Source organism: Dryobates pubescens, chromosome 13 (assembly GCF_014839835.1).
Source record: "Dryobates pubescens isolate bDryPub1 chromosome 13, bDryPub1.pri, whole genome shotgun sequence".
NCBI classification, from domain to species: Eukaryota; Metazoa; Chordata; class Aves; order Piciformes; family Picidae; genus Dryobates; species Dryobates pubescens.
Window position 1 is genome coordinate 32,719,783 of NC_071624.1, and position 15,043 is coordinate 32,734,825.

A 15,043-nucleotide genomic window follows, 5' to 3' on the forward strand; every position below is an offset into this window, starting at 1 on the left:
ATTAACTCACCATCAGGAGCACACAAAAGGACAAAACACCACAATCGCCCTGTAAAGATGTAGAACAGTTTTATGGCTCATATGCCGGATTTGATATTTCTGATTCGTTTGGACCTCACGCAGGTGATTAGAGCATCAATAAACATCATCCTGCTGCGGGTCCCCTCTCGGCGGCTCCCTTCCAGACCCCCTTGCTGCAGCTTTGCCGGAGGGGAGCCGCCGAGGGGGACCCGCAGCCCCAGAGTCTGCCCCGGAGCCCCCCTCGGGCATGGGAGCAGCGCTGGAGCAGGGCAGGAGTCCTTGCCTCACGACTCGGGCTTCCCCCGGCGCTCCGGGCCTAGTGCGGCCTAGCGAAGCCTAACCGCGCGGTTGCCATGGCAACGCGGCGCCACTCGAGGCAGCGAGGCCGTTGCTAGGATACGGCGCCGGGTTCCGCCCCCGCGCCCCCCGCGCCGCCGGAAGTGGTTTGTGCTTCCGGTCGCGCGGCAGCATGGAGGCTCATGATCTGTTTCGGCGCTTGGGTGCCGGCGCTCGCTTCGATGTCCGGCGGTTCGGGGACGATGCGAGGCGATTCGGGGTGCGGCCCGCAGCGGGGGGAGGTTGGGGTGGGTCTGGGTCCGTTTGTCTCCGCGCTACGGGCTCCTGGGTCTCGTCCGCTCCCTGCGGTGGGACCCCAGGCTCACTCGCGGCCCTGCGGTAGCGTTTCGGGGGAGTGCTCGGATCTGATGTCGCCGTTTTCCTTGCTCTCTTTTCCCCCAGGTCATAAAAAGGAGCGGAGCCAGCGTCTCGCTGGAGAGCCTCGACTTCTTCGGGCGCAAGGAGGAAGTCCCTTTGGGGTCCGGCGAGGAGGACTGGGGGCTCGAAGGGGCTGGAGAGCAGCAGGAGGAGGATGGAGTGGGGAAAACCAAGGGAGAGATGGCAGGAAAGAGAAAAAGAACTGCAGAAAGCAGTGAAGGAAAAAGAAAAAAGAAGAAGACACGAGGTATTTATGCACACACGTGTGTGGCCTTGGCAGAACACCTGAGGAAGTTCATGCTTCTTGTTTCACTTCAAATCTGCTGGAACCTCAGATCATTGTACCTGAAAAACCCCAACCTTCTGGGCTGTTTGGCTGGTTTGTGTCAGAGCTGATAGAGTAATGGGGCCAGGGTTTAGTTTTAAGGCACGGGGGGGTGGCTGCCATCCTTCTGGAGTATTCATTAACTTCAGTGAGAAGGAGACAAAAGGTTTTGAGGTGTTCTTTGGTACCAAATAGCTCTTGACTGGATTCTGCTCATGGAAGTGGGGTTTTTTTTGGAACTTGCAGAAGCAGCATCAATGGCAGAGCTGTCAGGAAGCAATGGCATAAAGTGGATGTCCTCTCTGGAAGCAAAATTTGCAGATGCAAAAGACAAAAAGCCGACTGCAGAGAAGCTTGAACGCTTGAGGAGAGAAAAGGTGAGACCAGAGAGCTCCAGTGGAGCAGCAGAGTATTTCCTTTCTGTTGTTGTTTCATCTGAAGACTGAGGTTCCTTGGTGGTAATTTCTCCTGGGAGGAAGGTGACTGAGTGTGAGGAAATTAAGCAGGTGGGCAGGAAGGCAAATCCAGGCCTCTGTACATCATCAGTAGTGTGGCCAGCAGGACTGGACTGACGATTGTCCACCTCTACAGGGCACTGGTGAGAAACCACTTTGAATACTGGGTTCAGGTTTGGGCCCCTCACTCCAAGAAGGACATTGAGGGGCTGGACCTGGGGTAGAGAAAAGGAGGCTGACTGGAGACTTTCTTGCTCTCCACAACTCCCTGCAAGGAGCCTGGAGTGAGATAGGGGTCAGGTGTTTTCTTCCAGGGAACAAGTGACAGGACAAGAGGAAGTGGTCTCAAGCTGTGCCAGGGGAGGTTTAGGCTGGATACAAGGAAGAATTTCATCCCTCAAAGTTTTCTGAGGCCCTGGCCCAGGCTGCCCAGGGCAGTGGTGGAGTCCCCATCCCTGGAGGGGTTTCAGAGTTGTGCAGATGTGGTGCTGAGGGATGTGGTTTAGCAGCAGACTTGGTAGTGTTGGGTTCACAGTTAGATCTGATGATCTTAAAGGTCTTTTCCAGCCTAAGCCACGCTGTTATTCTCTAACTTTGCTCTGGTTTTAGTTCTATGCTGCCCCAGAAAGGAGGAACTCATTTGTCCTTCACCTTGCAGATAAACCGCTTCCGAAACAAGCACAGAATCAGTGTGCAGGGGACAGATCTTCCTGACCCCATTGCCACCTTTGACCAGCTTCAAAAGGAGTACAAAGTCCACCCTAAAATCATGGAGAACATCCAAGCTGCTGGTTTCCAGGTCCCAACACCAATCCAGATGCAGGCTATTCCTGTCATGCTCCATGTAAGTCTCCCTGTGCTGAGTTTTACTGCAGGGGCTATGGCAGAACTTCTTGAGTGGCCTCTTTGGTGGCAGAGCCTCAGAGACACATCAGCTGTGGCAGAGTTCAACATGTGGCCAATACAAGACCCTGCAGCTCTGCTTTTGCTGCTGTGTTTTGGGTTAGTTTGTGGCTTCAATAGTTACCTGGATGTGTGTTGGGTTTTGTTTCCTAGCAAAATGCAGCAGCCTTCTTGTTCTCCTCACAGGGTCGAGAGCTCCTCGCTTCAGCTCCTACTGGGTCTGGAAAAACTCTGGCTTTTTGTGTTCCTCTCTTAACTCATCTGAAACAACCCAGGAACAAAGGATTCAGAGCTCTGATCATAGCACCCACCCGAGAGCTTGCTAGCCAGGTGTGTGTGAGGGGGGAGGCCTTCACTCTGAGTCAGTACAGCTGCAGCCTGTTGCAGACTTCTTCCCCTCCGATACCAGAAAGAGTGAATTTCAGAGACACAGCTGCACCATCCAATGCCTCAGCCTAATCTGTTTGGTTAGATTAAAGGCTTGAGATGCTTTGATCATATTTACAATGCATCTTAGAGACTGCTCCAAGAGGTTTCTCTGCTTGTCCCAAATTGAGAGTTTGAGGGAATAATCTGTAGTGAAGCTTTGTTGTTAGAATGATGCCAGGATGACAGCTTGGGACAGAGCTCCACTCAAGTGGGAGCTACATCACTGGAGACCAGCCATGGTAGCCAGACCTGTCAGAACTTGCAGGTGAACAACACAACCTGTTATGGTGGGAAAATCAGTTTTCTCTTGATGCTGAAATCAGGCTGATGTCTGAGGCTGTATCTTCAGGACTGACCTCCGGAGGTCCCTTCCAACCCCTACCCTTCTATGGTTATCTGCAGCTTTTCTGGTTAGAAAAGCAAATCAGCTCTGACAACTGTGTTGAAGATAGAACTAGACTAAAGTGAAGCCAGAGTTCTCTGTTGTGAATCAGCTCAGCTTGAGGATTTCATCTCTGTTCTGCCTTTGCAGACACACAGGGAGCTGGTGAAGCTGGCTGAGGGGACTGGCTTCAGGATACACATGATCCACAAGGCAGCTGCAGCAGCTAAGAAGTTTGGGCCCAAGTCGTCTAAGAAGTTTGGTAATTAAGTGCTGAAGTGCTTCCAAAAATGCCAGAAATGTCACTCACCTTCCTCTTGTGGCCTGTGTGGTTTTAAAGAGATCAGGCAGTGCCACTCCAGGCCTGCAACTGATTGCTCAACTCTGAAGTAGCTGGCATGGAACAAATGGGAAGCGAGTGGGGTGGTGGAGCCTGTGAGTTGTATCTCTGACGGGAGGGATTGGGCCTTGGGCTTCTCAGGGCTCTGCTGGGCTGGTTTGTGTCCTTTACAATGTTCTGCCTTTCTTTTTTCCCCTTTGTTACCTCTTTCCACAGACATTCTAGTGACTACTCCCAACAGACTCATCTATTTGCTGAAACAAGATCCTCCAGCAGTAGATTTGTCCAGGTACTGGCAGTGCTTTTCCACTCTGGCTTTGCTGCTTGCCTTGCTGCTGCAGTGTCTGTATGTGTGGTCCTTCCATCTGTGCTGGTCTCTTGGCTTTTGCCTTCTCCACCAGTGACTGACTGAACAGCAAACCTCTTTGTTGCCAGTGTGGAGTGGCTGGTGGTGGATGAGTCAGACAAACTGTTTGAAGATGGGAAGTCAGGCTTCCGAGAGCAGCTGGCCTCCATCTTCCTGGCCTGCACATCCCCTCTGGTGAGAAGAGCCCTGTTCAGTGCCACCTTTGCCCATGATGTAGAGGAGTGGTGTAAACTCAACCTTGACAGCATTGTTCTGGTGTCTGTTGGAGCAAGGTAGGTCTGCAGCTGTCCCCTGGCTCACTTAGAGTCTTTTAGGCCTTCTATTATTCTTTTTTTTCCATTTCTTGGGCAAATGATTTGCTTTCCTTGCATCATCCCCATCTGAGTCACAAGCTTGGGGAGGAGTGGCTGGAAACTGCCCACTGGTCAGCAGCAGCTGAAGGTGAGCCAGTGTGTGCCCAGGTGGCCAAGAAGGCCACCAGCATTCTGGCTTGCATCAGGCCAGCAGGAGTAGGGCAACACTGATGAAGCCACACCTCAAATCCTGGGTTCAGTTCTGGGCCCCTCACCTCAAGAAGGACATTGAGGTGCTGCAGTGTCTCCAGAGAAGGGCAATGAGGTTAGTGAAGGGTCTGGAGAGCAGGGCTGGTGAGGAGCAGCTGAGGGAACTGGGATTGTTTAGCCTGGAGAAGAGGAAGCTGTGGGGGAGACCTTGTTGCTCCCTACAGCTCCCTGAAAGGAGGTTGGAGCCAGGTGGGGGTCAATGTCCTCTCCCAGATGACAGATGAGAGGAAAGGGCCTGAAGTTGCCCTTAGGTTGGACATGAGGAATAAATTTTCCTCCTAAAGGGTTGTCAAGCCCTTGGACAGGCTGCCCAGGGCAGTGGTGGAGTCCCCATGCCTGGAGACTTCTAAAAGCTATGCAGATGTGGTTCAGAGGGACATGGTTTAGCAGCAGACTTGGTAGTGTTGGGTTCATGGTTGGATGTTGAAGGTCTTTTCCAGCCTGAAGATTGTGTGATCAGTCTGCTTGGCTGAGTAGGCTGTCTCCAGAGAAAAGCTGCAGCCTTGGAGGTGCTTCTGCCAGTGTTGGCTTCCTTTGCACATTACTTCAGCATCAAAGCTGATCAGTCCTGGGAGCATGTTCTGGGGAAAAGTTTGGCACACTTTCTGGTTCACCAGGTGAGCTTTCACCCCTGGCATTTCTCATTGCAGAAACTCTGCAGCAGAGACAGTGGAACAAGAGCTGCTGTTTGTTGGATCTGAGACAGGAAAGCTAACAGCTATGAGAGAGCTTGTCAAAAAGGTACTTGGGAGAGCTGGGTCTGTTCTGCTGCCACTGAACCGAGCTCTGTGTGCTGCCAGAGCCCAGGGTGTGCCATGGCACAGGCTGCTCTGTGACACAGGAAACCATTACCCATTCTGCTGTGCAAGAGGAAGTGCCCTGCTTGGGAAACCTGAGAGTACTCCCTCTTGGGTTTATGTTTGCATCTTGCTTAGGAGCAGTTTGTATTAAGTCCATTTAATTTTCCTCAGCAGTGTGAGCTGGTTCTTCATACTGAGTGGAAAGAAAAGACCTTTGCTTCTGTGGATTCAATTGCAGCCTGATGCTTCAGTCTGAACTGTTCCACCAAGGGCAGTGGAGCTGAACTTGCTCAGTTCTGACTGTAAAGATTTGGCCATCTGCTGGGGTGTCAGACACTGGGGATGGGTCAGCCTCTTCAGCAGCTCAGTGCCTGTGAGCAGTCACAGTAGGAAGAGATGAACCTGAGACAGGCTTATTCTTTTGCAGGGTTTTGCTCCTCCAGTCCTTGTCTTTGTCCAGTCCATTGAGAGGGCTAAAGAGCTTTTCCATGAACTGATTTATGAAGGCATCAATGTGGATGTCATCCATGCAGACAGAACCCAGCAGCAGGTAGGGAAGTATAACACTTGAGAAGGGTAGAAGGAAGAGTGTTGGAATGGAACCTCAGGAACTTTGAGAGTCAATTACTGCAGGCTTTGGTTCAGAGGTTTGGTTTTATTCATTAACACCCTGACAGCTGCCAGGAAACGAGTTCACCTCCTTTCTCAAATTGCTAATTAGGCTGCTTCCAAGCCCCTTTTCTTTTCTCTTCCTAGAGAGATAAGGTAGTGCACAGCTTCAGAGCTGGGAAGATCTGGGTGCTCATCTGCTCAGCCCTGCTGGCTCGAGGGATTGACTTCAAAGGAGTGAACATGGTCATCAATTACGATTTGCCAGCGAGCGCCGTGGAATACATCCACAGGATAGGTCAGTGATGCCTCACAGATGCTTTCCTTTTTCTCATTTCCTGGATCCTGAATGTTCCTGGGCATGAGAAATTCCTGAAGCCTCCTCTGTTGCTGCAGCACTGGCTTCTGCATCACTTGAGCCAGTTTCTATCTGGGCTCAGTTTCCAACCCTAAATACTGGGAGCCTGCTGCCATGCCCGTGTGCTTCCACTGAGCAGGAGCAGACTGTGGAGACTGGCTGCTGGGCAGTACATGAAAACACAGCCTGGGGCTGTGAGAGGAGTTGAATAAAGGGAGGTGTTTAAAGCAGAATCTCTCACTTGTTTGACAGGTCGCACAGGCAGGGCAGGGCACAGGGGCAGAGCAGTCACCTTCTTCACAGAGGATGATAAACCTTTGCTGCGGAGGTAAGCTGCAAGCGTCTGCAGCCCTGCTGCTCTCCTGCTTTCCTGAGCCATTGCCCACGTAGAAAGTGTGACTGACCTCATGCTGTGCTTTAGATTTGCTCATCCAGTTCTTCAGCCTCCTTGTGTCCACATTCCCTTGGTATGATCCTGGTGTAGCTCACTGCTTCTCCATCTCCTTGAAGATGTCCTCACTGAGAGCTTCCCTTTGTTCAGCCACCCCCACGAAGCCCTTCCTTTCACCCAAGCCTTTTGTGGCTTCATTTCTTGCTTGCCTTATGTCCTGGGCTGAATTGAAATTTGCTGCTGGTATTCAAAGCCTCACTTCTGTCTCTGCTTCTTGCTTGGAAAACTAATAAGCACAAGACAAAGCAACACCAAAGGCAGCCGGCTGTTAGGGCCTGCTGTCTCCCACAGCTGTTTATCTCCTGTCCAAGCTGATCTCTTCCCTCCTCTCCTCTCCAGCATAGCCAACGTGATCCAGCGAGCTGGCTGTCCCGTGCCAGACTACATCAGGCACCTGCCCAGGCTGCAAAGGTACCTTGCTCTCAGCAGCTCTCACATCTGCTACCTGCTTTCAGTGCCTGCCTGAGCGGTGTGGGGCTGGCAGGAGGTGTCTGCACTGCAGCTGCAGTCTAGCTGCAAAAGGAAGGTTGGGCAGGGTGGGGGTGGCAGGTTTGTGCCTGGATCAAACTGGTAACAAAAAGAACTCTTGATCTGGGGTCTTGCTGGGGTGGCTTTTCGATGAGTGCTCTGCAGTCTGCTTTGGGCTTGCTAGGGCCAGACTCAGGGTTTGGATTTCTGACACATGAAAGGAAAACCTTCACTCCTTTTTGAGTTGCCTTTATCAGAACTGGTGTATGCCCAGAGATAAAGACTTTGATTAGTGCTTCTTTGCAGGCTTTCTCATAACTTCTAAGAGCTTCTGAAGCTAGAAATCCTTCTGTCTGTGTTAGGCTGATACAGAAAGGTTTGTCTGAATGTCTTGGAGACAACATGACTGAACTGATCTTGGAATAAACACTGAAAATACAGAATACAAATCCCTATCAGCCAGGGAAGGATTTCATTACCTGGCTTATTTGCTTTAATTTAATCCTTCTTCACTACATGTCATTCTCAGCAAACAAAAGAAGAAGTTCATTAAGAAACCACTGACAAGAGAATCCATCTGTACCACCCCCCAGTGCTTCTTGAAAAAGGGCAAAAGGAAAATGTAAGTAGGTTGTTTTTTCTTGAGAGGAGCTAAAAGATGCTGCTTAGCCAGCTCCCTCCAAAAGAATCGATGACTTGGTTTGGTGGCCACCCAGCCAGCGTGGGTTTAGTGATGGTGAAGGTTTAATGTCAGTGTCTGTGTGCTGGGGAATGGATTAAGACCACCAGATTGCTTCACGTGGTTCCATGTCCCAAGTGACAGCAAGCTGAGTTTAAACCACTGGCCTTAGAGCCAGGCTGTCTGCTGCCTGTCTGCTCCTGCTTTGGGGTTAGTGTGTGGGGTGTTAAAGAAGCAGACCTGAAGTCATAAGGACTGGATGGAACTGGCAGAGAATTGGCTTGTAGCAGTTTGGTGTGGCAGAAGTGGACATGAAAACACTCATTGCCCACACTGTGTCACTGCTGAAGAATTAGTGTCCAGATGCACTGTAAAACAGCTTAGACTTGTGTCCCTGCTACTAAGGTGTCTTGCTCTCTGTGCTGTGTCTTGTAGGAAAACTGCAAAGGAAAATATTAAGGAGAAAAAGAAAGTTAAAGAAGGTAAACATGGCAACAAAGCAGAGACTGCTTCACAAAGCTGAACAGCAAAGGCTCCTCTGAGCTGGGGCTGACAACTCAGCCCACGCTGAAGGACAGAAGAATGAAGAGAAGGGCAGAGGAAAGGAGAAAAACCTCTCTGACTTTCCCTTCTGGGACACACAAGAAAGTCTCTACTGCCCTACCAGCAGAGGATTCCTGGCTGCTGCTGCCAGAGGCTGAGGAGCATTCTTGTGCAGGAAATGCCTCCTGTGTCTGCAAAGCAGTTCAGAAATAGCAGCTGTTTGTGTGTTGCTCCTCGGGAATGCTGTCAGTCCCTCTTCACATCACCCCTAATGTGTCTGTCAGCCTTCCAGAAGATTCAGGGGCAGGAACAGCAGAACTTGCTCTTAGGCTTGACCCAGACAGCTGTCAAAGACTTCTCTGAACACTTGTAAAAAACAAACCAAGCCCAACTGTCTGTGCAAGTAAAGCCTTGCCCCTCCTTTCTTGCTGCTATGAAATCATTCTGAAACAACCACTCCTTGAAGTGTCTGTGAACTGGTTCCTTATGGCCCAGTGCTGTTGGGGCAGGAGGGTGGCACCTTTCACAGAATGCCAGCAGGGTGGGGGTGGGAAGGAGCCTCTGGAGATCCCCTGCTAGAGTAGATCACCCAGGAACGCAGCCAGCTGGCTGTGGAATGCCTTAGCTCGCCCAGGGCTGTGCCCAGGTGTGTTTGAGACAGACGCCACAGCCTCTCACCACCCTGGCCCAGCATTTTTCCCTTACGTTTATGTGGAGCCTGCCGGGGTCCCGCTGTGCCCCTTGCCCCTTGTCCTGGCACTGGGCACCGCTGAGCAGAGCCTGGCTGCATCCTGATGCTCTCGGCGACAATGAGCTCCCCTCGGCCTCCCCCAGGCTCACCCCTCACTGCGGTGCCCGGGGCCGCCGTGCCCGCCGCCAGCCCCGGTCCTGAGCCAGGCTTCCTCCCCGCTGGCCGCCACAACGGCAGCGGGGCCGGGGGCGGGGGCGGGGCGCGGCGGGGCGGGGGGCGGGGCGCGGCGGCGGCCGGCCCCGGAAGCCGGCGGCGCTCAGCTGACAGCCGCGGCCGGAGCGGGAAGATGGCGCTGCGGCCCGGGCCCGGCGCGGCGGGTGCCGGCGGGGCGGCCAGCGGCGCGGCAGCGGCTGCGGGGGCGGCCAGGTCGGTGGCGGCCGGGCCGGGGGGGGCAGGAGGGGCGGGGGTGGGGGGTGCGGGGCACGGGCAGGGAGGCGATCGGGGGCACTGAGGGGGCAGCGATGGGAGGAGCCGGCGGGCGAGCAGGAGGGAGAGGGAAGGGGGAGACCCGCGGGGTGGGGGAGCCTTGGGGTGCGGGGCCTAGGCCCGGGGGATGGGGGGTCCCGGGGGGGGGGTGTGTGGCGTCCCGGCTGTGGTGCGGGGGTCCCGAGCGGGATCTGCGGTGTCCTGGGTGGGGGGGTCTGCAGGGGGTGGGCTGCAGGGACCCCGGGCAGGGTGCGAGTGGCACAGCAGCTGGCTGGGATGCGTCTGGCTCTTGGGACCCCCCTTGACCTCTGCCGTGTCTGGAGCCGGGCGGCTGGAGCTCAGAATCCGCAGCTGCGATCTCGGGGGCTGGGGCACAAAGGGATTTGGGGTTTCTGCCAGCCCTGCTCGGGTGCCACTGCTGCTGGCAGTGAGGAATGTGGCTGTCACCCGCGGGCAGGGTTCTGCCTGCTGCTGCTGGCAGGGCTGCTTCTCCCCTCCAGCCCGCTAAGGGCATTTCAGTGCAGGGGCAGAGGTGGGGAATGGAGCAGTGGTGTAAGCGATGCAGAAGGCGAGGCTGGGTGCTGGGGAGGGTTAGGGAGCTGACATTTCCCTGCCCTTTGGAGACTTTCTCGGTTTTAAGGTAGGCTCTGGCGTGCTGTTTGTCTGTTGTCCTACTTCTAGGCAGGCTGGGTAAATTCTGCACCTGCCAAAGGGAGTTTAAGTTCATTGAGTCCTCCCCTGCAGCCTGTGGTTTTGTCAGTGTCACAGGGAAGGTGGGGAGGGGGCTGGGTCCCCGAGCTGGGTCGCAGCTGTGCGCTGGGGAAGAGGCATCCAAGGGTTCTGGAAGGCTGGGGCTGGAGGAGCTGAAGCGTGGCTGCCTGCCTGTGTGTGCTGGGGGGGATGGAGGCTGCCTGCCTGTGTGTGCTGGGGGGGATGGAGGCTGCCTCTGCTCCCCAGGGCCACAGATCTGCAGCAGCTCTTGCCAGGGGCTGGGTAAGCTGTTGTCACTCTGGGGGCAGCGCTGCCTGCCCAGCACAGCAGCAGGCAGGTAACAGAAGTGCTGCTGGTGGGCTCAGCAGCTTTCCAGAAGCAAAGGATTTGATATCCATGGTTTCCTGGTGTTAGCAAGGTGGCTGGTTTGAGGATAGAGTTTGGAGGTGGAGGGGAAGTTCTGTTCTCCATCTGGGTTCCTTGCCTTGCTTGCTGCACGCCGTGTGGATTCCTGCCCCTCAGAAGGGCTCTGCTGGTCTGTGCTGTGCTGATAGGAGCTGCACAGCTGGGGAGCAGAGGGCCCCAAACCCCCCTCGGAGACAGGGAGAGGGTTTGTGTGGCTTGGTGCTGTGCAAGCAGAGCGTGGCTGGGCTTTGGCTGAAGCTGTCAGCTGGTTTGGTTAGGAGTCTCTGAGCTTCATGTTCAAATGACTTCTCTGTCAGGAGTTCACAGGCTTCTGTCACTCCTGTTGAGGAGCAGGTGCTGGGTTTGGCTCCTGGGCTGTGTTCTGTGCTGTCACCTGCCTTACACTGCCTTCTGGCTTACCCAGAGTGTTGTGCCTGGATGCACAAATCCAGGGGGTCTCAAGGGCTGCTGCTGAGAGCAACAGAAATGGCTGCAGGTCAGTGCCAGCCACTGTGGAGACAACAAGGAGTAAGGAAGTGAATTGTTCAGCCTGGAGAGGAGGAGGCTCCAGGGGCACCTTGGAGCTGCCTTCCAGTACCTGAAGGGGTCCTCCTAGGCTTCCTAGGCTGCAGAGGGACTTTCCATGAGGGTGTCTGAGACAGGCCAAGGGGGGATGGCTTGAAGCTGAGGCAGAGCAGGGTTAGAGTGGAGCTGAGGAAGAAGTTCTTCAGTGCCAGGGTGCTGAGGCTCTGGCACAGGCTGCCCAGGGAGGCTGTGGCTGCCTCCTGCCTGGGGGTGTCCGAGGCCAGGTTGGATGAGCCCTTGAGCAGCTGAGTCTAGCTGAGAGCTGTCCCTGGGCATGCTGTGGAGGTTGGTGGAGATGAGCTCTGAGGTCCCTTCCCCCCTGAGCCATTCTAGGCTAACTGCAATCCTGAAAGGAAAGTTACTTCTGCTATCAGCCACCCAGGGGCAGGGGCACCAGGCTGGGTGGTTCTGCAGTGCCTCAGCGCATCCCACAGTTGTGTGTCCCCTGCCTTGCTTGCCCAGCCCTGGGAAGCAGCTGCTCGAACTGGCTGTGTGTGGGCACTGCTCGTGCATCTCCAAGCAGCAGTTCAGGAGGAAGGCAGCTGAAGAAGGGAGGGTTTGTGTCCGTGCCTGTGTGGCAGGGGGAGGTCGGGGGCGGACCCCAGCTGCACCTACTGGGTGCTGTGCTGCAGGAGCTTGCTTGGCTACTTCTAATGAGCTCCTCTTTCCCTGCCCTCTAATTAGCTGCAAGTTTTTGTGTTGATTTTCTTCTTCAACAGAGGCTTATAAATAAAAGAGGAGCTGTGTGGAAAGGGATAAATATTTCATAGTCTGACCTGTCTTGGCTTCCAGCAGGCAGTGCTGCCTTGCTCTCCTTCTTCAGAGCGTGTTTGCTGACTGGGGAGTTCCTGCTGAGTGGATTCCCCAAGCAGAAGGGGGAATGTGAAGCTGTGAACACTTCCCCATGCTCATGAGCTTTTCAGAAGCCACTTCCAGTGTTTCCTCACTGCCTGAGCTGAGAGTGGGATGCTTCTGCCATGCCTGGAACTGCTGTGCTTGCAGGTCTGGCTGACGACAGGAGCTCTGCACATCCCAACCTGCACAGGCTTGAAGGCTGCAGATGGCCAAGGAGGCAACTCTGCTGAGAGCTCTTCCCAAACGCAGGCAAAGTGAGAGCAGCTGAACCCAGATGCAGGCAAAGCTCAGCTAGTTCAGCCTCTGAGTGGAGGAAGAAGCTTTTCTGGCCAGCACTGGGGTTTGGTTGTGAGTCCCTCTGGGAATCACAGAACCACACAGAATGGATCAGGTTGGAAAAGACCTTCAAGATCATCAAGTCCAACCTCTCACCCAACAGCATCTAATCAGCTAGACCATGGCACTAAGTGCCTCAACCAGTCTCTTCTTAAACACTTCCAGGGAGGGTGACTCCACCGCCTCCCTGGGCAGCACATCCCAATGGCCAAGCTCTGTCTGGGAAGAGCTTTTTCCTCACATCAGCCTAAGCTGCAAAATTGTTTTAGAATCAGAGGATTGTTGGGGTTGGAGAGGACCTCAAGGACCATCCAGTTCCACCCCCCCTGCCATGGCCAGGGACACCTCACACTGCAGCAGGTTGCTCACAGCCACCTCCAGCCTGGCTGCAAACACCTCCAGGCAGGAGGCTTCCACCACCTCCCTGGGCAGCCTGTGCCAGGCTCTCACCACCCTCCTGGGGAACAGCTTCTTCCTCACAGCCAATCTGAATCTCCCCATTTCTAGTTTTGCTCCATCCCCCCCAGTCCTATCCCTCCCTGAAACTCCCTCCCCTGCCCCATTTCCCCCCTTTTCCCCTCAAACCCACAGCACCTGGGCTCTGCTGCAGTCTCCTCCCACCCCAGGTGTGGCCACTTGGCCCTCCCCACCCACTGCCCTATTTAATGCCTCCCAGGAAGGGCAGCAGCCCTAAGCTGAGCCCCTCGGGGCTGAGGATCCTCCTCTCACCTCGGTGAGTGCCTCTGGTGCACACTGGGTGCTGGTGGTGGTGACTCCAAAGGCCGGGGGGCCTGGTGGCCCCCCGGTTGTTAGGGCCAACATTGCTGACTGCTCCCCTCCCCTCCACGGGTGCTGGCTGGGGCTGAGCTCCTCTGGGGGCTGTCTTGGCTGGAGAGGGTCTTGCCCCTGCCTGTGGGCTGGGTGCAGGAGGGGTGGTGGTGGAGCAGGAGCTGTTTAGCCAGATGACAGTGTGCTGGTTATGCTGCCTTGACCTGGGGGCCCCTGGAGTCTGCTCTCCTCCTTCAATAAATCTCTGCTGCTGTGCCCCATTTTCAGCCCATTGCTTCCCCCCACTGCCTCCCTTCAGAAATAAGGAAGGAAAGGAGGAAAACAGCAACAAAGCAGACCTGGCAAATGCATGCACTTCTCAATCAGCTCTGAGCAGGAAGCCCTCAGAAGAGGGGCAGGGGGAAGGGAGAATCCCTTCTTGTGAATCCCAAGACCAATGTCATAAGGAACACCTCCTCCATGGGGGCTGTGTTTCATGGTGCTAAATGCAGAGTTCAAAACAGTTCAAGCTGGCTTGGGAATCTCAGTCACACTGCTCTGCAGAGAGAATCCCTGAGGCAGGGACACTGAGAAGTGAATCCCCCTCCTGAATACACAAACACAGAACTGACCAGGTTGGAACAGACCTTTGAGCTCATCCAGTCCAACCTCTCACCCAGCACCATCTCATCAACTAAGCCATGGCACCAAGCACCCCTTCCAGGCTCTTCCTAAACACCCCCAGGGATGGGGACTCCACCACCTCCCTGGGCAGCACATCCCAAGGGCCAAACTCTCTTGCTGGGAAGAATTTCTTCCTAACATCCATCCCAAACCTCCCCTGGCACAGCTTGAGTCTGTGTCCTCTTGTTCTGCTGCTGGGTGCCTGGGAGAAGAGCCCAACCCCCACCTGGCTCCAACCTCCCTTCAGGGAGTTGTGGAGAGCAAGAAGGTCTCTCCTGAGCCTCCTCTTCTGCAGGCTAAGCAACCCCAGCTCCCTCAGCCTCTCCTCACAGGGCTGTGCTCCAGACCCCTCCCCAGCCTCATTGCCCTTCTCTGGACACCTTCCAGCAGCTCAACCTCTTTCTTAGACTGACTTTCAGCCAGGTCTTTGTCTTCATGATATTTTTAATCCCCTTACCAGCACACAAATATAAATGACCAAACTGAACAGACCTTGACCATGGTGTGAGCTGTGTGAACCCAAACTGGTCCAGAGAAGCCCAGCCCTTGCTTTGGGGTGAGGTAGCATGGGTCTGCCCAGAGCTTCAGAGAGACCAGAAGTGGTGGTGCTTGAGGGTGCAGGGGCCTGGGCCCCATGGGAGGTGTAGGTGTGTGCTGGGTGGGAAGGGGAAACGAGCAGGCAGGGGCAGGGTAACAGAAGCTGCAGTGTTGAGGAGACTTTGAGTTAGAGGATGAAGTGCAGAGCACCATGGGGTGTCCTGGTGACTGTGTGACCTGCACTTTACTCCTGGGTAAATGCATCATTGAAATGCCCTCTTGGGCCATGTGTTGCCCAGCTCTCTTGCATCCCTAACCCAGGCTGGCTTTTGGAAGCTGAGGCACTGCCTGCAGTCACTTGTGGCTGTTTGCTGCTTTCCTCTTAGGCAGCTGCTTTTCCATCCACCCTGGTGCTGAGGAGCACAGAGTGTCCATAAGCCTGCTCCTGTCATGGTGGTGTGGTGTAACAGCTGCCTGGGACACTGAGGGAGGTTCCTGTGTGGTGGATCACTGCTGGTGTGGGTTTCTGAGAGCTGCTTGCAAGTGAGAGTGGCCAGGGAGGTGCTGGCAGGCAGGCA

At 54.8% G+C, this 15,043-nt stretch overlaps 2 protein-coding genes across 5 annotated transcripts in view; both read left to right on the forward strand.

Annotated features, from left to right (window-relative positions):
* The first annotated feature begins 470 nt into the window (after positions 1 to 470).
* DDX52 (DExD-box helicase 52) lies at positions 471 to 8,816 on the forward strand. Its single transcript, XM_009908871.2, has 15 exons — positions 471 to 577; positions 760 to 982; positions 1,307 to 1,437; positions 2,174 to 2,359; positions 2,605 to 2,748; positions 3,380 to 3,491; positions 3,786 to 3,858; positions 4,005 to 4,208; positions 5,150 to 5,240; positions 5,727 to 5,849; positions 6,056 to 6,206; positions 6,519 to 6,594; positions 7,057 to 7,128; positions 7,715 to 7,807; positions 8,300 to 8,816. Exons 1-15 carry the CDS (start codon positions 491 to 493, stop codon positions 8,385 to 8,387), a joined length of 1,854 nt encoding a protein of 617 aa, XP_009907173.2. The 5' UTR covers positions 471 to 490; the 3' UTR covers positions 8,388 to 8,816.
* Positions 8,817 to 9,444: 628 nt separating this feature from the next.
* Positions 9,445 to 15,043, forward strand: part of SYNRG (synergin gamma) — a 41,586-nt gene continuing 35,987 nt past the window's right edge. For all 4 annotated transcript variants that reach the window (XM_054166223.1, XM_054166224.1, XM_054166226.1 and 1 more), the window contains exon 1: positions 9,445 to 9,524. In XM_054166223.1, the coding sequence (XP_054022198.1) occupies positions 9,445 to 9,524 (80 nt within the window). The remainder of the gene's footprint in view (positions 9,525 to 15,043) is intronic.

Excerpts from the sequence above, each read along its gene's own strand:
- DDX52 (XM_009908871.2), top strand. The coding sequence starts at position 491 with ATGGAGGCTCATGATCTGTTTCGGCGCTTGGGTGCCGGCGCTCGCTTC. Across the intron at positions 983-1,306 it reads AAAAAAGAAGAAGACACGAG|AAGCAGCATCAATGGCAGAG; the intron begins GTATTTATGCAC and ends TGGAACTTGCAG. Across the intron at positions 7,808-8,299 it reads AAAAAGGGCAAAAGGAAAAT|GAAAACTGCAAAGGAAAATA; the intron begins GTAAGTAGGTTG and ends TGTGTCTTGTAG.